General features: G+C 60.9%; 3 protein-coding genes across 12 annotated transcripts in view; 1 reads left to right on the forward strand and 2 right to left on the reverse strand.

Moving 5' to 3' along the window:
• Positions 1-1,317: 1,317 nt before the first annotated feature.
• Positions 1,318-3,676, reverse strand: RASSF7 (Ras association domain family member 7). 3 transcript variants are annotated; one of them, XM_051967467.1, is made up of 5 exons: positions 3,578-3,676; positions 2,539-2,671; positions 1,764-2,452; positions 1,555-1,674; positions 1,318-1,463 (listed from the first exon to the last, which is right to left on the reverse strand). In XM_051967467.1, the coding sequence occupies exons 1-5, from the start codon at positions 3,602-3,604 to the stop codon at positions 1,407-1,409; spliced, it is 1,026 nt and encodes a 341-aa protein (XP_051823427.1). In that variant the 5' UTR covers positions 3,605-3,676; the 3' UTR covers positions 1,318-1,406. The 3 variants fall into 3 exon arrangements, with proteins under 3 accessions (XP_051823427.1, XP_051823429.1, XP_051823428.1); XM_051967469.1 differs by lacking the exon at positions 3,578-3,676 and adding an exon at positions 3,203-3,309; XM_051967468.1 differs by lacking the exon at positions 3,578-3,676 and adding an exon at positions 3,118-3,309.
• LMNTD2 (lamin tail domain containing 2) lies at positions 3,613-18,043 on the forward strand. 3 transcript variants are annotated; one of them, XM_051967459.1, is made up of 16 exons: positions 3,613-3,701; positions 5,494-5,712; positions 5,948-6,197; positions 6,478-6,630; positions 6,724-6,811; positions 7,147-7,302; positions 8,702-8,767; positions 8,855-8,943; positions 9,031-9,269; positions 9,339-9,471; positions 9,593-9,788; positions 16,667-16,783; positions 16,920-17,155; positions 17,291-17,412; positions 17,635-17,687; positions 17,821-18,043. In XM_051967459.1, the coding sequence occupies exons 3-16, from the start codon at positions 5,974-5,976 to the stop codon at positions 17,977-17,979; spliced, it is 2,031 nt and encodes a 676-aa protein (XP_051823419.1). In that variant the 5' UTR covers positions 3,613-3,701; positions 5,494-5,712; positions 5,948-5,973; the 3' UTR covers positions 17,980-18,043. The 3 variants fall into 3 exon arrangements, with proteins under 3 accessions (XP_051823419.1, XP_051823417.1, XP_051823418.1); XM_051967457.1 differs by having other exon boundaries at positions 5,952-6,197; XM_051967458.1 differs by lacking the exon at positions 3,613-3,701 and adding an exon at positions 3,757-3,856 and having other exon boundaries at positions 5,952-6,197.
• Positions 18,044-18,166: 123 nt separating this feature from the next.
• The window catches only part of LRRC56 (leucine rich repeat containing 56), a 48,881-nt gene continuing 44,407 nt past the window's right edge, over positions 18,167-22,640 (reverse strand). For 5 of the 6 annotated variants that reach the window (XM_051967463.1, XM_051967460.1, XM_051967464.1 and 2 more), the window contains 2 exons: positions 19,156-19,456; positions 18,167-18,860 (listed from right to left, as the gene is read on the reverse strand). In XM_051967463.1, coding sequence (XP_051823423.1) covers positions 18,557-18,860; positions 19,156-19,456 — 605 coding nt within the window. In that variant the 3' untranslated portion in view covers positions 18,167-18,556. Of the gene's footprint in view, positions 18,861-19,155; positions 19,457-22,640 lie in introns of those variants that run through there. The other variant, XM_051967466.1, reaches the window with a different exon arrangement.

Here is a 22,640-nt window from a genome sequence, read left to right on the forward strand (position 1 = left end):
GGAAGGAGAGGCTGACCTGGGCCAGTCTCTCTGGGCTCTTTGCCGCAGGACGCAGAGCCAAGCTCTCCCCCGTGCCCAGGGCCTCAGGAATGTGGTATCGCCTCCAGGCGGGCCCTCACCAGCCAAACCAGTCCAGGCAGACGTGTTCCTGCGCCCAGAGAGGGCCCCCAGCAGGGGTTCTGGACTCCCAGGGCTGGGTCCCTGGTCTCAGGTGGCCTGGCCTAGCTGGTCTGTCCACTCCTCAGACACCTCAGCCCTCAGTGCGCCCTGGAGTTGGCCCATGAGTCAGCTTGCAAGATTCCAGAGAGAAGCTGAGGAACCAGACTCTTCCCCTGGCACCTCCCTGCCTGCTGAGAGAGGGGTGTGGCTCTGGCTCAGCTGGCTCACAGGAAGCAGGCCCCTGCCGAAGGCTTCTTGGTCCTAGGAGGCCCCGGCGGCCCAGGGGTCTGGGTGGGGTGCGTCCAGGAGCCGAGGCTGGCAGGAGGGGGAAAGGAGGCGGCCATGAGCGAGACAGGGTATGAGGCAAGTGCGTGCCCGCTGTCTCTTGCCGGCTCTTTGTCCTCACCCCACGGTGAGCTGGAAAAGGAACCCAAGACTGCCCTTCCCTCTGTGAGGAAGCCCCGGCCTTTGGAGCAGACCATGCAGGAGGAGTCCTCGGAGGTCCTGTTCTCGATGTGACACCATTTCCGGGGCAGGGAGAGGGGGCCCCAGCAGCCTGATCGATGGGCAGGAACATGAGATGGAATGGGGAATTGCCAGGGAGGGGACGTGGACAGGGAGGTTCCCAGGACTCTGGGTATTCAGGCCGAGGCCTCGGGGAAACTTGGGCCTAAGCCCTGGGGCCACAGCCGAGGACAGACTCAGCCCACACTGTACTTGGGTGCCTTTATTCCAGGGGGATCCACACAGTGAGGAAAGGGACACACTCAGGCCACAGCAAGAGAGAGCCCCCCCGGTCCTGCTAGGAGTTTATTGGCCACAGTGTAGAGGTCTGAGGAATTGGCCAAAGGAGGCCGGCCAGGTCCGGGGGACCCCTGGCCGTCTGCCTGTCTGCCCCAGTCAGTCTTTCCCAGAGATCCCTCACTCATCTCTGACCAGTGCAGCATGTGTGGAGAGGGACAGGAGCTGGCTACTCCTCTGCCCAGCGGGACGGCTGGAACATGGGTCCCCCGGCCTGGCAGCGACCGCCTTTAGCAGGGCCTCGGGGTCCAGGTGAGCTGTCTCTGAGAGAGAGGTGACGGTGAGAGCCGAGGGGGCCGAGCGAGCGGCCGACCACAGCCACGGACTCCCCGCGGCCGTGGCGGGCGGCGGAGAGGAAGGCGCCAGAGTGGCGGGCACACAAGGGCCCTGCTCAGAGTCTTCTTCCCGGAGGGGCAGGGGGAGCCGGCTTACGTGTGCTTTGGGGTTCAGGCTGGACATCTCGGGAAGGTGTGGGATGGGTTTGTTGGTGAGGCTGGAGGATCCTGTAGCAAACAGCGAGTGAGCCCGGGGAGCCCTGGGAAGCGGGGTGTTCTTCCTGGGGCTCCCCTGGTGCCCAGCTCCCCAGGCTCTCACCTGGCTGGAGCCAGGGCCCTGGGGCCTTGGGGGCAGCGCAGGCCCGGCCTGCTGGATGAACTGCTGCAGGTTACACTGTCTAAGCTCTCGGTTCAGCTCCTCCACCTCCTGGGCCTGGGCCTGAATGGGTAGGAGAGGGGAGCCATGAAGGAGCCGGGCCCCTGCCTTCGGGGGGGGGCACGGCGGGTGCTGGGTCAGGCTGGCCTCACCTGCAGGCTCTGCTCCGCTTCCGCCAGGGCCCGGCCCACGCTGGCCAGGCTGCTCTCCAGCCTCTCGCTCTGGAGGGCCTGGGTCTGCAGGTCCCTCTGGAGCCGGGCGGCCGCCGCCTCATCCTGCGGCCTCCGGGGGCCCGGCGCCTCCTGCTGCTGCTGCCGCCAGCGGATCTCCTCCTCCAGGGCCCGGGCCTGAGCGTCCAGCTCCCGAAGGCGCCGGACGCATTCCTCGGTGGCGGCCTGCAGTTTCTGCATGTGGCCCTGCCGCTCCAGCTCCTGTTCCAGTTCCCGCTTGAGCTCCTCTTGCCAGAAGCCCTCCTGACCCAGCTCGGCCTCATTGCTTTGGACCAGGTGCTCCAGGCCCCACAGCTCCCCTCCTATGTCCTCCTTGGGCCAGATGGAGCTCCTTCCCAAGGGGGGAGAGGGCCACCCCCTGCGGGGCTCATGGTGGGCAGGGGGCTGGGGCCTGGGGGGAAGGCTGGCCCACGCGAGGGAAGGCTCTGGGGGAAGACAGGGGTCCGAGGCGGGCCGTTCAGCTAGGCTGGGCCCCGTCCGCCGCAGCACAAACTGGACGTCGTTGGCAAACTGTCCACATGTGGCCTGGGCCCCCACCGGGCACTCCTGGGGCAGCATTTGCCGCTCCTTGTCTCGGAGTCGTTGGATGAGCACGTAGCGGCCCGTCTGCCCTGGGAAAGAGAAGGAGGTCGTCGGGGGGGAGGGTCCCAGTTCTGGATGCCCACCCACCTGCCAGCCCGGGGGCTGCCCTGCTCACCTAGGGCTTGGGCCAGGGCGATGACCACTTCCTGGCAGGTGGTCTGCTCTGAGACGCCACAGACCACGCGCTGGACTCCATCTACCCACACCTTCAGCTCCATGGGAGCAGGGCCAGGGCATCCCAGCCTGACCTGGGGAGGGCAGAAGGGAAGGATGGAGGGAACCTTGAGGGACACCCCAAGTTCAGAGGGAGCCGGAAGCGGAGGGATCAGAACTGGGGCACCCCGAGTTTAGCCGGGAAGGGGCCGGAAGAGAGCTGGAGGGGTCCGCAGCCCTAAGCAGCTCCTCATAGGGCGCCCCAAGTTGAGCGAGGGTTGGAGGTGGGGAACTCTCAGCCACGGGCAGCCTGGGCAGAGGAAAGCCAGGCTCTGGAGTCTTCTCCTTTCCCTGGGGCGGCCCCTTAAAAGGCCAGGCTCTGCTCCCCAGCCCGGGAGGAACCAAAGTCAAGAAGCCGCGCCTCCTCCCCAGCCCCGCCAGATCAGCTCCCGTTTGGGGGACCGAGTTCAGAGGTCAGGAGGAGCAGCGTCCCCCACTGATCTCTGACCCCGCCCCCAGATCCCGGAAAGTAGCAACTGACCCTGAGCAAAGGGCACCCAGAAGGAAGGTCCAACAGTCCGGATCCTACCCTTGGGTCCTCTCCCCGCAGCTCCAAACCGACCAACCTCGTTGCGGCTCCGGCTCCGACTCTCGCTCCGGCTCAGGTTCGGGTTCGGTCCGTGTTCTGGCTCCGACAGTCCCGCCCCGCGGTTCCACACCACCACCTGATTAGCTGTTTGCCCGAGCCCCGCCCCGCCCCGCGCCCCTATTGGCCCAATGCCTATTGCCCCGCCCCACCCCACCCCGGGCGTCCATTGGTCGCAGTGGGGAGTTCGCCCCGCGGCCCCAGCCTCACCCTCATTGGCCGGATGCCTGTTGCCCCACCCCGCCCCACCTAGAGTCCTCATTGGCCACTCTCAACCTTGGGCCCCGCCTCACAATCCTATGACGGGCTTCCATTGGCTACCAAGACTCCACGCCTCCAGCCGCGTCTCGTTTACCTGGCTGACGCTCCGCCCCTCTTCCATTGGTCAGTTTCGAGCTTACAGGTATGGGCGGGGCTAGGTATGGTCAGATGGTGCGACTGCCCCCAAACTCCGGCGGTCTGGCTCGTTGAGCCTCGAGGTCAGCGGTTAAAGTAGCCTTCCAGTCCAGACGGCTGTGTCACCTTGCCCTTGGGAGGGGAATGGTTTTCGTGTTGCCCAGTTTGTAACTTCTGACTTTTACCCTCTCCGTGACCTCTGACCCCATCATCTAATCCCGAGGAACCTGATTTCCGGGTACCTGCTCTGAATGTCGCGGGCCTCATTTCTCCGTCCATAGGCCGTCAGTAACCGCCCCGCCCCTTTGTATCGCGCTCCCATTGGCTTTTGAATGTTCTCCCTCCCTTTCTTCAGGTCTCGCTCCCCCGGCGCGTTATTGGCTTTGGCCTAGGAGCTGAGTTGATGGTGGGCGAGTTCGGGCAACGGGAGGCGGGGTCTGAGGCGCAACCACCGCCTTTGATGTGCGCGTGCGCGGCTTCCGGCCTATTTGTCTCTAGCTAGCAATTGATGCCCTCGTGGTGTCTGCTCCCTTAGAATTCGGCCTACCTGGACTACCCGCGGCGTGCGAGGGCCTGCGGGACCGGGAGGGGGCGCTCATCGGAAATGGGCTTTGGTTGCAGGGGGCGGGGAGGAATGAGAGGGGAAATGAAGCCGAAGCTCTGAAAGGGAGGAGGGGCCCTGAGAAGGGCGGGGGTGAGAGCTGGGGGAAGGAGGGCAGCTGGGAAGGGGAGTTGGACACTCATCCTCATGAGAATGAGGGGCCAGAAGGTGGTCCCAGCCCCCAGTGGGCTCTGGGGACCTCAGACAGCGACCCAGGCAACTTTGTGACAAGGGGGGGAGGGGGGGAACGAGCCCCTTGGGGTGACAAAGCACGTGCGCGCGAAACCTGCCCGGGGGAGATGCAGATATGGACAGTCAGGCCTCAGGGGCCCGGGGGAAAGCGGAGCACCGCCAGGGCGCCTCCTGCACTTGGCAAAATTCGGGGGGAGGGAATGAGGGCGTGACTTAAATCCGCAGGCAAGACTTAGCGGCCCCTCCTGGGGGGAGCCAGCGCCCCCCACCCCCGGCTGCCCGTCCATCCCCCATGCTAGGGATGCACCCCACTTCTGCTCCAGCTTCCTCCCTAGCCCCTCCGGAGGGAGGGAAAGAAGCCCGGGATCCCCAAAAAGGGCTACCGCCCGTCCCCGCCCTCAAGGAGCAAATAAGGTAAAGGCGGAGACTCGGCTGTGAATAAGTAGAGACAGGGTCCCCTGGAAGCCACAGAGATGGCATTAAAGGGGCGTTGGCAACCGCCTTGTTTCCTCCTTTGGACCTCCCCCTTTTTGCCTTTTTCTCCTCCGAGCCAAACACACAGTAGGTGCTTTGTGGGCGAGCCTGTGGGTCCCGGAGCCCCGAGACTCATAGCCGACAGCCAAAGACCACCAGCTCCTAGGTTGGCGAGGGAAGCCCGGGGTGGATCAAGGCCATCTTGCTCCCCAGGACCTCCCTGGCCCAGGCGCCCTCCCTCCCGCTGGCAGCTTTTCCAAATTCCCCGGGGCTGGAATCCCCCCTTAGCTCCTCCATCCCCACCTACCAAAAAGCCCCAACCCCCAACCCCAAAGGTCTAGCGGGCTCTCTTCCTTTTTGTGGCTCAAGGGGAAAGGGCTTCTCCAACCAGCATCCATTCAGCCTGCCCTCCCCCACATCCCCGACCCTCCTGCCTCTGACCGTGGCTCTTTTGAAGGGCTTCCCCTCCCTCTCCTGACTCGGGCCGTTCAGGGCGCCATTTCTGGGCTCTGTGCCTCTGCGGCTTCAGCCTTCCTGGCAGCGGCCCTTCAAGGCCTCCCCGGGCTGGGCACTGGCCCTGACTCCTTCCCTTTCCTCCGGTCCCCCAGAGGAGGCGGTATCCAGTTCAGTGGTGTCATCAGCCCGGGGCCAGCGGGTCCTCCCTCCTAGAGCCTAGAGCTCCAAAAGGAGAAACTGAGGTCTCTGAAATGCTGGAACATCCTCAGAACAAACAGCCCCTCCTTCTAGGGCCCTGGAGGGGTGCCCGTAACCATGGAAACAACAACAAAGCCTGGGCTCCACAGCCCAGAGCTCCCAGTCTGCCTTAGGTGAGGGGCTGGGATGGGGGAGGGCGGTGGTGTTCAGGGGGCGCGGGTGGGGGTGCGAGCAGAAGCTTGAAATTGTATGAGGCCTTTTCCTCTTCTGTAAAATGGGCCTCCCCCCTCAGCCTTTAGCCAGCGCCGTAAGGTGCCCAAGGGCTGGGAAGGGGCTCCCTTCCCCACTGCAGACTTAAGGGGCTTCTCCTGGACAGGTGGGTTGTGGCAGCCTAGCAATCTCTCCCAGTCAGGCTCCCTCCAGGAACACCGGGGATGGCGGGGCAGCCTGCGGAACCCGGGGAGGACGGCTCCAGCCTGGAGCAGCTGGGCAGTGACTTGGGGCAGGAACTCAAGGTCCACGAACCCTCCTGGACCATCTCCTGGCCCTCCTTCATGTGGAGCAGCGAAGGCCTGGAGGCCACAGATTCCGGGGCGACACCCGAGGGGGCCGACGGCAAATCCTCCCGCTCTTTCGCACTATCTCGGGGCAGCCAGCAGTAAGAGCCCGATGGGAGGGTCCCCACAGGGTCTGGGGCCGGGGCAGGGAGCGAGCGAAAGCCACGGTTCTGGAGCCTAAGACTGAGTCCGTGACTCTGCCGTTGAGGTTGGGGTGGGAGGCCAGAGCAGCCTGCAAGGTCCAAGGCCTGGAGGAAGTGACGCAGGGCCTCTGGGTCTGAGGTCTTCAAAGGGCGTGGGGGTTCAAGGCCAGGACAAGCTCTGGCTCTGAGCCTTCGGACCTAGGCTGGGGTTTGAGGGCTCTGGGTGTGACATTTGCAGTGGCCTCTCGGAGCACCTGGATCCAAGGGTCCTGAGGCTGCTGCTGGCCCAAAGGGAGCTGGAAATCCAAGGCCTTCGAAAGGCTGCTCAGTGTCCTTCTGGGAAACGGATGACTTACATACTCCATGAGCTGACAGACTCCAAGCCAGAAAGGTCAGGAGCCCTCAGCCCCCTCCCCCTCCCCCAGCTTCCCCCCTGCCCCACACTTTCCTTCACTGCCCCCCTCCTGTTGGGACCTCCCTACAGGACCTCCCGGGACCAGATCAAAGCCTTACAGCAGCAGATCGAGAAGATGACTCAGGAACTGCGGGACCAGAAGGAGCAAGCCTGCCAGGTGAGACTCCTCCGTGGGCCAGGGCTCTGGGGCTCCCTGGCCGGCCCGACGCCCACCCCTCCCTCCTCTGCCGGCCCGACGCCCGCGCTCCCTCCCCGGCCGGCCCGAAGCCCACCCCTCCCTCCCCAGCGGCCCGAAGCCCACCCCTTCCTCCTCTGCCGGCCCGAAGCCCACCCCTCCCTCCCCGGCGGCCCGAAGCCTACCCCTCCCTCCCCGGCGGCCCGAAGCCCACCCCTCCCTCCCCGGCGGCCCGATGCCCACCCCTCCCTCCCCGGCGGCCCGAAGCCCACCCCTCCCTCCCCGGCGGCCCGATGCCCACCCCTCCCTCCCTGCAGGAGAAAATGGAGTTGCAGAATCAGCTTCAAGAGGCCAACACGACTCTGAAGCGCCTGGAGGATGAGCTGCAGTCCTACCAGCGATCCTGTCTCTTGCACCTGGCCCGGTCCTCCTGGGCCGGCCGGGTGCTGCGCTCCCAGACGGGCAGCGTGGAGGTGGATGAGCCTGTGGGGGCTGCTTCCTTGGGGAGACATGGTGGGGGGAGGGGGGCGGGTCTCTCTGTCCCAGACAGGGCCTCTCCCTGGCTTTCAGCCCCTGGCTCCAGATAAGCAGCCAGGACCCTCCCCCTCCCTCCCTCCTTCCCCAGACTAGGAGCCAGGGAGGGACCCTGGGCCAGCTTCTCCCCCTGGGTCTGGGTCTCCTGAGCTCCCCGGGAGTTGATCACTATCTCTCTGCAGCCCCCATCCCCAGGAGCCAGGTGCCCCCAGGGACATCCAGCTTTCCCTCTATGATTCCGGATGTCTTGTAGGGATATCCCCTCGTCCCCAGCTGGCCAGGGCCCTTCTGCCCAGTGTGGCCGCCTCTTCTCCCTCTGTCTCCTCCTCCACCTGCGTCCCAGGGAGAGGGGCCTCTGTCAAGCATCTCCCCGTCTTCTGCAGCCCTAACGGGCAGGCCTTAGCCGTCCTCCTGCTGTCTCTCTCCTTCCAATGGGTGCCTAATGCAGGCTCCCTCACTAATCATCCCCTGGCTGCTTCTCTGCCGGCGGGATCCTCTCTTCTCACGGTTCTCCTTCGGTTCCATGGGCTGTGGCTCCCAGGTCCCTTCCGGGCCTCCCCCCCTTCTCGGCGCCCAGGGCTCTGTCGCTCTCTGTGCATGGGACTCTCTGGGTCTTACTGCCAAGGGGCAGTCCTTTAGTCCATCCCACAGACCCGTCCCTCTGGAACCGGGACCTTCCTGCCTGATGACCTGCTGCGGGGCAGGACCTGGCACCCAGCAGGCGCTCGGCCATTGCTCGCCCCCTTGACCGTCTCCCAGGAAGACGTTACTTGCCCCTTTGGAGATCCCACCTCGGGGCCCCTGCGGCCGCTAGCTTCCGGCCTTTGCCCTTTCCAGCACGGGGCAGCAGCGGCCCGGGGCTGCCGAGGGTCCCATGGGGCGGAAGCTTTCGCTGTCTCCGTTGCCTCTGAGGATGGCGTCTAAACTGCCCAGTGTTTGGGGTTCCAGCCTGGGGGCAGCAGGTGGCCCAGTGCAGGGTTCAGATCCAGGCTGGGTCACTTAGCCGCAAGCTGACCCCCCTCCCAGAGGGGTTGTGAAGCTCAAATGTGAACTTTGAACCCAGTGCTGGGGTGTAGCTGTGCCCCCCCCCCCAGCTGATTTCCTTCCTTTCTCCCGGACATACTTGTCATCAGCGTGGCCGAGTCAGCCTCCCCCCCTCAGCCTTTCACCCTCCTGGCCCCTGGGGCTTTGCTCCCGCTCTGCTCACCCTGGCCCTGCGCCTGCTCCCTGTTTCTCCTTTGAGGGGGTGCTAGCCCCCGCCCCCCGGGCCCCCAGACCCAGCTTAGCCCTCGGCGGCCAGCCCGGGCCGGCTGTGCCCATCAGCCCCTTTTTGCCCAGGTGGTGACGGCCGAGGCGCTGATGATGGATCTGAGTGACGAGTCCCTGGAGGAGAAAACTGCGGAGGTAAAGCTGAGGGGGGAGCGGGGGGAGGGGGGCTCCGGCCGGGGCCCTGCCCGTGGCAGGCCCCGGCCCCAACTCTGGCTCTCTCAGGGGCACCACTTCAGCCTGGAGGACGTGGACTGGAACAGTGTCGCGAAGCGGTACCCCAACCTGTTCCAGGACCTTTACCAAAAAACCAGGTACGGCCCCTGGGGGTGTCAGGTTGGGCCCCCCCACCTCCCTCGAGGGTAACCAGGACTCCGGGCGTCCCCTCGCCTGCCCCGCAGGCCCACCTCCGCCCACGCGCTGGACCTTTCGGACCTCTCGGACCTCCCGGAGCCCCATCTGGAGAAGTCCGGCTCCCAAAAGAATGTCGACTGGAAGATGCCCAGCAGCTGCCTCAGCTCCACGGCCTCCAGCTCAGAGGGGACCACCACCAGACACAGCAGCACGCCCTCGTCCATGGTCTCGGACCTGAGCCCCTCCCTCACCTTGCCCACCCAGGAGCAGGAGGGCAGCAGCTCTGGTGAGCTCTGGGCTGCCTGGGGGAGGAGGGCGGGCATGGGCGGAGGCTGACTCGGGCGTTGCCGGACAGGGACCCAAACCGCCATGGAGGTCTGGAGACCCAGGGTGCACATGGACAGCTGCAGCAGCAACAGGATTGCGGTGATGGGCATCGGCTCGGCCAGGCTGGGCTCTGTCCCCAGCTCCTTCCGGGACCACCGGGGGTGAGAAGCGTGGAAGGGCTGGGGCCGGAGGGGGGAGGGGGAAGGTGGGCCGGGGGCGGGGCTAGAGAACCGGGCTGGTCCCGGGCCCCCCCATCCCCACTGGGCCTGCTCTGTTCTCCAGGAGGAACAGCTTTGGCTCCCCCTTGAGGATCGTGAAGATTGACAAACGGGGCAAGTTTATCCGGGTGCTCAACGAGTCTCTGGAGGAGAGCCTGGACATCAGCGGCTTCGTCCTCAAGCAGCTCATCCACCAGTTCCCCGTGTGCGTGTACCGCTTCCCCAAGGACACGCTGCTGGGCCCACAGCACCACGTCACGGTCGGTCCCCCGGGAGAGCCCCCGCCCGTGTGAGGGAGGGCCCCCAGCAGGAGGTTCAGAGGCAAAGCTCCGTCCCTTCCCCCTGCCCCAAAGCCCCGCTGCGAGGCCTTGGGCCTGAGACCTTTGGTCAGACTGAGGCCGGACCAGACTGAGGCTCAGTGGAGGATGGGGGGAGCCCATTCCCTGAAGCCACAGATGGGCATCACGGGGCAGGCCGTGTGACTTTGTGAGGGAGGCCCCCTTCTGGCCTCTGAGGTACCTGAAAGGACCCTGGAAGCAAGCAGAGGCTGGTGGCCCTGTGGTCCCTCCTTGTGTCTGCTGATGGGGGGGAATCAGTGGCGGGGGGGGGAGGCTGGCACACCTGGCAAGTACTTGGGCAGGGCACAGAAATCCCAGAGCTTGGAGCTACAGCTGGGGATGCCGTGGGCGAGGGCGGGCAGTCCTTCCCTCCTTCACATCCCAGAGTGCCGCAGGGCTGGGGGCAGGAGGATGCCAGATGTGGGTACGAAGAGGGGAGGCGGGCAGGCGGGACCGGGGTCGGGGCTCTTCCTTTCCTGGCCCCAAGCAGCGCAGTGGCTAAAGCTGTGAGTATGTGACTGACTGGCTCCAGGTCAAGGCTGGGGAGGGCGGCGGCGCAGGCCGGAGTGGCTCTGATTTAGGGAGGAGGGAGCCAGGAGTGGAGCAGGTCAGAGAGGGCTCGGGGGAGACACTGAAGGTCCCACCCACTCGGCCTGTGTGGACAGCAAGAGAAGGGAGATGGAGAGGGGCGGCCTCCCCAGAGGAAGGCTGCGGCTCAGGCCCAGGCTCCAGCTCGCTCCCTGCCGCCCTGCTGCTGGCTCTGTCCTTTCAGGCCCTTCTGGTCCGCAGACCCGGTGCTGGGCTCGGTGCCCGACAGAAGGGGAGCCCTGCCTCCTGCTGCTGCTCCCCAATCTCTGGGCCTCCGGGGAGCCGGCCCGGCCCTGGGTGGGCCAAGAGCTGCTGCTTCCTTTGCTGCCGTCGCCTTCTGGCCGGCACCCAGATCCACAGCGCTCTCCTGGGGGACAGATTCTCTTCTCTTCCATGGCCAGTGGAGGGCATTGAATCCTCCCAGTTCCTCATTTCTCCTGGAGCTGGTGACGGGCCAGCGGATCGCCCAGGCAGCCTCCACCCCATTTCCCCCAGTACATAGGTCTTTCCCCTTGGAAGAGAAGGGGAAGCAAGGGGGGGGGGTCTCTGGAGAGTCCTTTTCCCCAAGCCATGGTCTTTGAATCCTTCCAGGGCATCCTCCCACCCCTCCCCCCTCCTTCTGGCCAACTCCTTCCCAGCTGGAGCCTGATACCAGGCTTGCCCGCCTGAGGCGCTGACCTTTCTGGCCACCCTTCTCTCTCCAGAACATGCCCTCCTTCCAGCACCAGGACTCTTAGCAGAAGGAAAGGAGGGATTTCCCGAGTCTGAAGGTTTCCTGAATTCGGGTTTCCCGAATTAGATTCCCAGGAGCCTTCACTCCCTTGGGTTCCTGCTTCCCAGGCCTTTATCTGCATCTTGGGAAAGGATTCTCCCCAGAGCTGCTGAGAGTCCCAGATTTCACCTTTCTCTTCTGAATTTCAGGCCACCTCTGCCCTCAGGACTAGGCGCTGAAGTGCCAGCACTTAAATCAACTGGCTTTTTTGGATATCTCCTAATTTTCCCCCATTGTTGTTCCTCCTGCCCATTATAGAAAATCTTTTCTTAAATGGTTTTCTTTTAAAAAGACAAAAACAAAAAGGGGGGGCAGCTAGGTGGTGCAGTGGATAGCACCAGCCCTGAAGGAGGACCTGAGTTCAAATTTGGCCTCAGGCACTTATAATACATCCATTTCCCCCCCCCCCCATGTTACCTTAGGCAAGGCACTTAACCCCACTTGCCTCAGTGAGGAAAATACCCAAGAGGAAGTTAGGGGAATCCCCCCCTCACAACTGAGAAATACATTGAGAAACCTGGCTTGCTACCTGTGTTGCTCTTCCCAGGACCTCTTCCGAAGAGAGTGGGGTGAGGCAGATTCTCCTAGCTCCTCTTCAGAGCTTCCCCACAGACATTGCGCCAGTCCGGGAGTTCTGAGGGAAAGAGAGTGTGAATGCATTGGGGAACATATCGGCTTTTGAAATGCGTTCAGTTCAAAATATCCGAAAGACCCAGATTAAAGTGGAGATGGGGACGTAGATCTGGGAGTCACGATTAACAGACACTCTTACTAAAGCCATGGGAACTCATGGGCTCCCTGAGAGACTAAAGAGAAGAGAGTCTTAATGGCGTAAACTCACACCTGAGGGAGAGAAGAATGATGGATGATGCAAGCAAGGAGACTGAAGAGGAGGGATGAAAATCCATAGGAAAAACATCTGAGCTAGAAGGCATCAGCAGTGTCAGAAGCAGCCAATGAGAAGCAGTCTCCAGGAGAGGCCATCTTCTCCATTGGGAGAGCACAGTTAACTTTGGACAGAGCAGTTTCCATCCTTAAGCATTTTACAAAATATGTAGGTTTGGCCAACATTTATCGGGCACCTACTAGCCACTGAGATTACACAGGCTAAGGAGAGGCTGGGTCGGCAATCTGCCATCACCATAATGAATGGGCTAAGTAAATGAGCTACTTAAGAATTTTCCTATAATCTTATCACAGTTCATTTGAAAAGATTATAGGATGTTTGTCCATTGAGAGAAGGGAGATGGATTCCACACAGGAGATATCTTGTGATTAGTAGAAGAGCCCAAATTATACCTCCAGGTCCACACACTCCATCACTCTGGAGATGTGGAGTACAGTGGCAGGCAGGAGAACCTCAGCTAAGCCCCCAGAGAAAGTTGCTTGAAGATTTCTCAGGTGACACTGAATTCTAGAGAAAACGAGCTCTTAGTGACTTGGGCCAGTGTAGACCTGATAGCAATAGCAATAGGTTTTGGAAATGGCAGGAGCAGCAACTTTACTGATCTTGGGAGCAATACAGAGTCACAGAGAACTCTCAAAGTGAAAATAGCTCAGCCCAGTCAACCCTAGCCCTGCCCATGGACTCCTCCAGCAGAGATAACTCACCTTGAGAAGAGCTTGTCCTGGAAATGGACTGATCCATCCCTGATACTGGAGCTGGTGGAAGGCTTTGAATAGTAGGCAGATGGTTTTTTTCCTTTGGCCTTCCTCTCCATGATTCATTCCAGTGTCATGCTTCCATTTGTCCCCCAAATAATTTTTCTGTTTTGTCCTCCCTGGCTGATCTGGAGAAGGCTCCCAGAAGCAATAATTTTGTGGGGTCGTCATCCATAGATCTTCACCAAATATCCCTTGTGTGAATCAAATCTCTGCTATGGGCCCCATCTCACCATGTCTACTCAACATTAATGATACGCAAATCATTACTTGGCAATGGGCAAATGCACATAGGTTCCATTCAGACTGGCCTGGACCCATTTAGCAAAGCACTCTGGAGGCAGTATTAAGTAAGTGTAAGTCACTGTATACAACTCACAGCTTTCAGGCTCCTGAGGACACCATAAGAGACTGTCAAATGTAGGCTGACATTCAGGTGTACTATGTGCACACAATTCCCCAATCAGTCATTGACAACACCATCTCACTCAGGGAAGTGATCTCATAAATGCAAACAAGCCCTTTCACTGCAGAAATTGGAGTAAGTGTACCGTCCAGCAGCCCACTGAAGAGAAACTGCCTAGAGAGTGTGGAGGAGGAGAGGCCTTTGTTCTGGATTTGTCTTCTCAGTTTCTCCCAAAACTCTGAGCAGATCATTGTTGAAGGGTCTGGAAGATGTTGGCTTTCCCATCTCCCTGAGATTGCCCAGCCCCTGCCCCCAGGTTATTGGATGAGCAGCTCTGGGGGCACAGGACGAACTTGCTACAGAGTTGTCTGACAAAGACCATGTCTAAGGGGAAGGGAGCAATTTCATTTCTGCAGCATCTCTGGTCGATTTTGTCAGCATCTCTGGTCAGTTTCGCCTCTGCCACATTTCTTGTTGGTCTCGCCTTCGCGGCGTCTCTGGTCAGTTTCGCCTCTGCCACATTTCTTGTTGGTCTCGCCTTCGCGGCGTGTCTGGTCAGTTTCGCCTCTGCCACATTTCTTGTTGGTCTCGCCTTCGCGGCGTCTCTGGTCAGTTTCGCCTCTGCCACATTTCTTGTTGGTCTCGCCTTCGCGGCGTGTCTGGTCAGTTTCGCCTCTGCCACATTTCTTGTTGGTCTCGCCTTCGCGGCGTCTCTGGTCAGTTTCGCCTCTGCCACATTACTTGTTGGTCTCGCCTTCGCGGCGTCTCTGGTCGGTTTCGCCTCTGCCACATTACTTGTTGGTCTCGCCTTCGCGGCGTCTCTGGTCAGTTTCGCCTCTGCCACATTTCTTGTTGGTCTCGCCTTCGCGGCGTCTCTGGTCAGTTTCGCCTCTGCCACATTACTTGTTGGTCTCGCCTTCGCGGCGTGTCTGGTCGGTTTCGCCTCTGCCACATTTCTTGTTGGTCTCGCCTTCGCGGCGTCTCTGGTCAGTTTCGCCTCTGCCACATCTCTGGTTGATTTCACTTCTGCAGTCTCTCCAACATGCCCTCTTCTTTCTAATATTGCCCCTACTCTGAAGCATCTCTCCATTACCTTGGCCTGAACTATTGTAATAGCTGGCGGGGTGGGGGGAGGTCTGCCTGCTGCAGTCTCTCCCTATTCCAGTCCATCCTCCAGTCAGCCACTAAAGTCACCTCCCTAAAGTTCAGGTGAGAGACCATGTTCCCCTTTGCCTCTATTCCAATCACCAATTCAGTAAATTCCAGTGGCTTTCTAAAACCTTTAGGGTCAAACATACAACCCTCTGCTTGACTTGTACAGCCCATCACACATCCTACCTTGGTAGTTTTTTCACAACTAGTCTTACATTTCTGTCCCTCATGTACTCTGCTCCCCATCTCCTCATACATCTCCTCTTGCACAGGAAGGCAATCTCTCAGCATCTTGGCCTCTTGGCTTTTTTCATGTTTCAGTTAAAAACCCATCTTCCAACGAAAGCTTTCTTCTAGCATTTTCCCTTTGTAGATTTTATCTATTATTTATTTTGTATCTGCAGGTTGTCTTCCCCCTCAGACTATGAGCTCCCTGAGGGCAGGGACCTAATTTTTTATTTTCTTTGTATCCCAGTCTGCCCCCAATGCATCTTTGTATTCCTTAAGCACAGTGCTTGGCACATAGTAGATGCTTAATAAATGCCAGTTGACTGATGACTTTTTGTGGGTCCTGGAAATGTTAAAAGCAATCTACAAATTAATCCATAGGATTTAGAGAATCATCAACTTCATCTAGTACCACTTCAAATCTATCCATATTTCCAGTGTTAAGGAATACCCATTGTCCTTGATGATGGTGTATCAGAATAAGAAATGTCCCCTCCTGGGCCATGCCCCCAACTTGCATTGAAGGTTGTATCTCTTTAGAGTGACTTGCTACTTTGTATTCAAGGAATATACTATGGGTATCACTTATACTGTGACAACTCACAAGCCCCTTCTGGTTTCTCTACATTCAGCCAGTAGATACAATTATGTCTTAGCATGGACATTTCTAAGACATAGTAAGAACAAAGTTAACAAAATTCTTCACCACCCCATCCTCAGTGAACCTGGATGCTCTTTCTCACAAAGGCAGCATCTGTGGAAAGAGTGAGCACAAACTTAGGCAAACACAGATGGAATATATGGTTAGGGTAACTCACAAATCTATTGACCCTTAGTATCCTTTCTCTTCTCATGGAGACATCACAGGGCTCCTCTTTGGGGCTCTCCTCTCCTTAATGTTAGCTTCAACTATTTCTTGGGATTCTTGTCTACTGCCAATCTCATGTCTAAATCTGACATGATACTGTGTGTCCCTGTTTTGCTGGCACCTATCAAGGAAGGAATGCTCAAACTAAGGGATAGGGTACCTCCTGGGAGAGTAGCTCCCTCCTAGATGCTCCGTTTGATTGGGAAGAAAAGAGACATTCCCCCTTCTCTTCCTGTAAAAGTGAAGAGTTGGGTCCTTCCCTGACTACTGCAGACCCTTCCCACTACTCAGATAAAGAAAGGTATCACACTTCCCAAAGCAAGATCACTGGCATGACATCTCAGGAACACCTGGTCATCTGTATTGACCTTCTGGGATGTTAAATCCTCCTCCTGAGCTTGAAAAGGGGGATGAACACTTCCCCTTACTCTTAAAACAGAACATAAGGCAAATAGTTCAGTGTTACCTTTAAACCAGAAGTACAAGGCTACATCCATCCTGGAGAATTTAACTCATGATCCACTCATTCTGTACTCAGCCCTCCCCCTGCTCGGCTCCCCCACCTATAAGCACAAAAGAGTTGAGCTTGCCTCTTCATCAGAGGGGGAGTGAGAGGAAGTGCTGTAGCTTGTGACTCGGCTCTTCTGAGTGACCCCACTAGCCATGACCCCTCTCGGTCCCTTCCCTTTCTGCTGCTGATGTCCAGATGTATTTCTTCCCTCTATCTGCGTCTCTCCAGACTGTGACTTGCTAGCCGCTAATCATGGGTAGGTGGCCATACTTGGAGCCATCAAATAGGCGTTTGGGGGATATAGTTCCCCAAAAGGACTCTAAGCAGACTCCTGTTCCTGTGAGCATTCTGGTAAGAGCACCCCGCAAGGAACACAATGACCCCAAAGCTTCAGGCTCTTAGCCGGGTGGGGTTCTCGGGTCCAGAACCCCTCTGGCTTCCAGTGTAATTGCCGTCTCACCTCATGCTGACCTCACCCTCTCCCAAGTACCTCCCTCTGTCTTCTCCATTGTTGAGTATTTACTACTAAGGAGAGTGTGTCCTAAGAGAGCATATCCTCTCTCATGGGCCGGCCTAGGGGGTGGGGACTGGTCTGACAGGACTCTTGGGACAGGTGTGGGGTGAAGGGGTCAGCCTGACGAAGAAGCACGTGCCCCAGACACAAAGGCAGCTGATCCATTTTTACACCAACCCTGGCTGTGTCACCCTCCTGCTGAACCCCAAGGGACAGGTGAGTGGCAGGGGGCCCCAGGAGGGAAGGTTTGGGTGCCCAGGAGCCTGGCCACCATGAGTCTGGGGACACTTCTGTGGGCAGGGTAGCTGCAGCCCCTCTCCTGGAGGGACCAGGTGACCAGTCAGTCCTGCAGGTGATGAGCGAGTACCAGGCACAACACTTTGTGACTGAGGCCTCCAAGTCTTTTGATGATCACACGGACGTGTCTATCGACCGCTATCCCCTTCCTGAGGCTGAGGGAGAGAGGTCCCAGGAGGGCCCAGACCTTGGGAGCAAGAGCTACCGCCGGCAGTCCCAGATCCGAAGAAAGAGCAGGATTTCGGGCCCCCCCCACAGCCTCGACAGTCAGCCTGGGACCTACAGAAGCAGGTGCGCTGTGGGAAGCGGGGAGGGTTTGCTCAAGCTTTGCCAGATTCCCACTTTCCCCTTCTGCTACCCCCTCACTGATTCCCATCCCCTCCTTTTGTCAGCCTCTTCTCACTCCCGTTTGTTGTCCCCTCTCAGGCCCTTGATCCCCATCCCCAGCCACAACATCTCCAAGAGCTTTGGCCAGCAGGAGGCTAGGGAGGCCAGGATCTCCAGGCAGTCTCTTCATGGCACTATGATGCCACTTCCCAGCATTCCAGGTGCCTGCCGCCCAGGAGCCCCCCTCCTCCTCCCCCTCCCCCTCCTTGCTTGTCCCTCCAGCCTCATGCACTGTTGGCTATGACTCCCAGATCTCCCTTCCTGGCCATGGGACGTGGGGGCTGGGGGCTAGGGAGTGAGGGATGGGGGAGTCGCGGACTGACCCTCGTGCTGGGGAACCAGTAAACTGACCCTCACGCTGTCCCTTTATTCTCCCCAAACAGAGCTGGCGCAGCTGCCAAACATTGGCAAGAAGATGCAGGAGAAGGGGGTTTCTGTGAGTGTGAGAGCTGAGAGCTTGGGGGCACGTGGGTATCTGCTCAAGGCTCCATGGAGGGGGACCCCACGACCCAGGGAATGGGGGAGTGTGTGCCCCGGCAGCCCCCGCCATCACTCCTCTCTCCACTCAGAAAGGGAACCATTTCCTGCCACCGCGGATCTGCAGGAAGTTCGTGGACGTGGACTGTCCCATGGTGGCCCTGAGTGTTCAGAAGACCTCGGAGAGCAGATTTGGGATGAAGCATCTGAGTTATCTCCCCATTACCACAGAGCTGAGGGAGCCTCTGTGAGGGGGGCAGGAGAGGGGGGGACACAGACATATACCACAATACATTCGCCTCGAGTAGCTGAGCAGCCTGTGGGGAGGCTCTGTGTGATTGGAGGGGGGAGGGGGGAGGTACAGCTAGGAGAAGTCCAGGGAGAGCTCTAGGTCGGGTGGGGGCGGGGAGGGCGGGGAGGCGGCCAGGAGCCAAAGCCAAACACTGGCTGCATAATTTATTAACCAGTATTAAGTGAAAATAAAGCACGTTACATTTCTGTCCAACCCAGAGTAGAGAATGATTGAGAAAGATTCTGCCTTAGAGATGGAGGGTCTCTAAGCAAGCCCCTAGAATTAGGATCTGGCCCCCCACGAGGCTACGGTTGCCCCCCTACTTCCCTATTGCAGGACTCCTGGGTGCAGCGGGGACGCCCTGACCCCGACGGGGCCACTAGCAGGCACTTATCCTGGCTGCTCCCTCCGCAGTCACTGACAGGACTCGAGGGCGTGCCGGGGCAGGCGGTCCGAGGGGCCCTCTCTGCGCTGGGTCAGCCCAAGTGTCCAGTCCGGGGCCAGGGGCCGAGTGCCCCCCAAGCCGAGCCACACTGTTAGGACTTGGCGCTCCTGGCGGGAGGTGCTGGGGGCATCGGGGGAGGGGTTGCGGCGGGCCCCAGGCTGGGCAGCCGGTGGAGGGCGCTGGGGGTGCTGGCCAGCTGCCGGGCCGGCGGGAGCGTCTTCTCCGGGGCCTTGGGGCAGCGCATGGCGAGGGGCTGCCTGCAGCCCGCTCCCTTGGGGGCGCTCGGAAGTCTGAGGGGGCAGAAGGCGGGCTCCAGGGGGGATGGCTGCGGATAGGAGGCCGGAGGCGGTGGCGGGGACTGCCCCGGGGCGGGCCGGAGGCCCCTTGGGCTGTGCCTGTGGGGGGAGGGAGCAGTTGAAAACCGTCCTGCCCTGGGCCCTGCAGGACCTCTCCCTCCCTCTACCCCTGCCCCCAACCCTCCTCAAGGGGAGCTGGACTGCTGGGGGGCAGAGGCTTCCCAGAACACTGGGCTCCCCCTGCCCTGCCTGCCAGGAGAGAAAGGGGGAAAGGAGGAAAGAAAAGATAGAGTGACAGATGGGGGAGAGAGAGGAGACACAAGGGATGGGGGGAGAGGGAGACACAAGACCCCTTCCTGGGTTCCAGGGGCAGCCATTGGGAAGGAGTCCTTACTTGGGCTCCGAGGCTTCGGCTCCTCCGGCAGGCCTGATCCCGCGATGCTCGGGATGGCCCTGGGACCCTGGGCTTCTCAGGGCCGTGAGACGCCTGAAGGGGCTCAGCCTCTCCCCCAGGTGGGGCCCTGCCTCCGGGCTGGGCAGCGGGCTGATGGCGAGGTTCGGGGATAGCCGCCTGCCCCGGAACTCAGACCTCGGGCAACCACCGGGGCAGGGCAGTGGGGGAGGTGATGGATGCCTGAGGGAAGAAGGGGTGAGGGGAGATCCGGGCCCGCTGCCGCCTGTGACCTGGGAAGGATCTGCGGGGCAATGGAGAACACAGACTCAGCAAGGGTCCTCACGCTCATTGGGGGCTCCGCTCCCCAACAGGGCAGCCGCCCACTCCCCCAGGGCCCGCCCCAGAGCCCCCCGGGGCCAGGAAGGCCAGTGCCCCGTCCGGGGGGGCCCTTCTGAGGGCCGCAGGGGTCCTGAGGACTCCCAACCAATTCAAGGGCCTTGCCCCAGGGAGCCGGGTGGGCTGGCAGTGCCCTGGGCCACCCCAGGGCCAGGCACCGAAAGGCCCCAAACTACTTTCAAGGAGGGGGAGACAGCACAGCAGTGGTGGGAGTGTGAGAGAGGGAGCGCCAGGCAGGGGGCACAGCCTGGGGAACCGCCTGGGGCCTGGAGATGGGAGAAGCCAGGAGCCCGCCTGCCGGGGAGGGGGTGTCACAGACTAGGGGGCTGGGGTATGAGGCTGGAGAGGAGGTGGCCAAGCAGCTGGGCAGTGAGAAGGACAAGACTGAAGACTTGGGGGGGGAGGGTTGGATGAGGAGGAAGATTGCACACCTGGAGGACCACAGGGTGGGGGGGGGGGGGGAAGGTCAGCTTGGGGCGTTTTGAGGCTGGGCAGGAACATGAGGCTGGCCCTCACGGGCGAGGGCTGGCTCTGCGGGGACCGTCTGCCCGAGGACCGAGTTGGGCTAGCCCTGGCCCTCAATGCGTACCCGGGAGCCCGAGCTGCTGCTTCTGGGGTCCCTAATTTTAGGGGCTTCCTTAATTTGGGTGAGAAATATTGGCTGAATTTCAATCCCGTTTACTTTCTGATTTCTAAATTAAAACCACAACCCCGAGGAGGTGGTCGCCAAAGGGGAGGAGCAAGAACATGCGGGCAGTCGGGGGGCACAGCTGGAAGGGGTGACCGAGAAAGTCCGGCGGCGGCCATGGAGCAGTGGCCGGGGCGAGTGCTCCGAGAGCAGGCCCAGGAAGGGCCATTGGCGTGACTGGACGCCTCACTGCCACTGTCAGCGTCTCGCGAGTGACCCCCCTCAGGTCCCGCCGGCCCCCAGGGCTGACCCCTTTCCTCAGGGAGGCCAGGACCAGGTCCAGGCTTCCTTCCCTCCCGCCCCAGCCTCCCACACGATAGTGACGCCTCAGCCAATGGCGGGCCTGGTCAGGCCTCCAGCTCGCTGCGCCCCCATGTTCTGGAGCACAGAACCCCCCCAAGGGAGCTAAATGCTCCCTGTGCCTCTGAGCCCCGAGCCCCTGTCCTCGCCTCCCTCCCCACTGTCCATCTGGACACTCCTGTCCAGCAGAGCTTGTCCCCCGGATGCTTCAGCCGCTGGGATGGCCTGTCCAGCTCACGCTCAGAACGGGCGCAGGCGGCCCTGCCCCCACCCCTTCCTCGAGGAGTCCCCATCCCACTGCCCTTCCCCCCTCCCGCCCCCTTCCCCCCTCCCGCCGCCCTTCCCCCCTCCTGCCCCCTTCCCCCCTCCCGCCACCCTTCCCCCCTCCCACCACCCTTCCCCTCCCGCCCTTGTAAGCTCTCCAGGGTCTGATTTCTGCTCTCACCTCCCACAGAAATGGCTCCCTCCAAAGGGAAGGGTCCCTCAGAGACCATTTCTCCTCCTCGTTGTCCCAGACCCTCGGAGCCTCGTCTCCCGCCTCGAGCTTTAGGGGTCCGTCTCTCCTGCCCCTCTCCCCCCCCCCCCAGTCTAACTGGTCTCGCCCGCTGGCGCTTCCCCCCAGTCAGGCTGGGTCTCCTCCTCTGCTCCTGTATGGGGGGGGCCCCCGCGGCCCCCCAGCCCCGCTCTCTCTGCTGACTCTGTTTCCCTTTGGGAGGCTCCGTTTCTGACGCTGCTGCGTCCCCCCTCCCCCCCAACGCCCAGGTGGTCCCTCCAGCCCCGCCTTTTCCTCTCTCTGGGGGCGGGATCTTGCCCAGGAACAGTCTGAAGATCCATTTATATCTGACATTGGGCAGCTGGGGGCGCAGTGGGGGGAGCCCCAGCCCTGAGGTCAGGAGGACCTGAGTTCAGATCCAGCCTCAGACACTTAACCCTTCCTGGCTCTGTGGCTCTGGGCAAGTCACTTAGCCCCCACTGTCTCAGCAAAGCCCCCAACTGATATCGCGGCACAGGGTTAGCCTAAGTTGGACTACCTGCCATCTGGGGGGGGAGAAAAAATTGGAACCTCAGGTTCCGGGAGGGTGAACGTTAAATTATCTGCGCTTGTATTTCAAAAATAAAAGGCTTTACTGCAAAAATGGAAGAGAAAAAGCTGATAGTGAATCAGGGGACTTTTCCGCATTTGGGGCTGGGGCTGCCACGGACACGTGGTCTCTCGCCCCCAGGGCTCCTCCCAGTCCCAGGGCTGACACCCCGCCCTCACCTTCCCTCCCAATCCGAGCTGTTGCCTGTGCTGGGGGGAGGGGGAGGGGCTCCTGCCTCCAGGCCATCCTCCACTCAGGCCCCGGAAGGAGCTTCCCAGGGCTCAGGTCTCCCCGCCACCCCCTGCGGCTCCCTGGGGCCTCCCGCAGGCTCTGGTTGGCCCTTCCCACCTCCAGGACTCCTCCCAGGAGAGCGCCCGTCCCTGGGGGACTCAGCTCTGTTCCCCCTCCTGCCAGAAGCCTTCCCCAGCCCCCCTGAATCTTGGCCCCTTCCCACTGAAACGACCCAAGGGGCCTTGCCCAAGCTGTTAGCCCTTGCCTTGGGCCTTCGAGGAGCTTCAGGGAAGGGGCAACTCAGTGCAGCGCCAGGCACACAGCAGGCGCTTAATAAATGCTCATGGGGAGCTCTGCCATCAGGCTTCTCGGACCTGAGGTTGGGGCAATGCCCTGGAGGGGCACTTGTGAGCATGCTCAGTTTACAGGATGGGGAGCACCCCCTTCCTCTCGGGCAGGGCAGCCCCCCTTGCCCGCTGGCCCTGGGGCTGTGGGGGCGCCAGGGGCCGGCTCCCAGAGGGGCCAAAGGAAGCCCAGAGTTCCCGGATGACGGTGGTCTCTCAGGGGCCCAGCCACAGCTGGGGAGCTGAGATGGGGGCAGGCGCGGGAGGAAAGGAGGCAAGAGGAGGCTCCATCAGGAAGAGGTCGGGGGCTTCGGGGCAAGCAAGAAGGGGCGGGAGGGTGGGAGGCGGTCGGTGGGTGGGGGAACACGGGCATCTGGGAGGAAGGAGGAGGCGGTCTGATAGAGAAGACGGTGAGAAGAGCAAGGGAACAAGCATTAATTAAGC

This window comes from Antechinus flavipes, chromosome 6 (assembly GCF_016432865.1).
Source record: "Antechinus flavipes isolate AdamAnt ecotype Samford, QLD, Australia chromosome 6, AdamAnt_v2, whole genome shotgun sequence".
NCBI classification, from domain to species: Eukaryota; Metazoa; Chordata; class Mammalia; order Dasyuromorphia; family Dasyuridae; genus Antechinus; species Antechinus flavipes.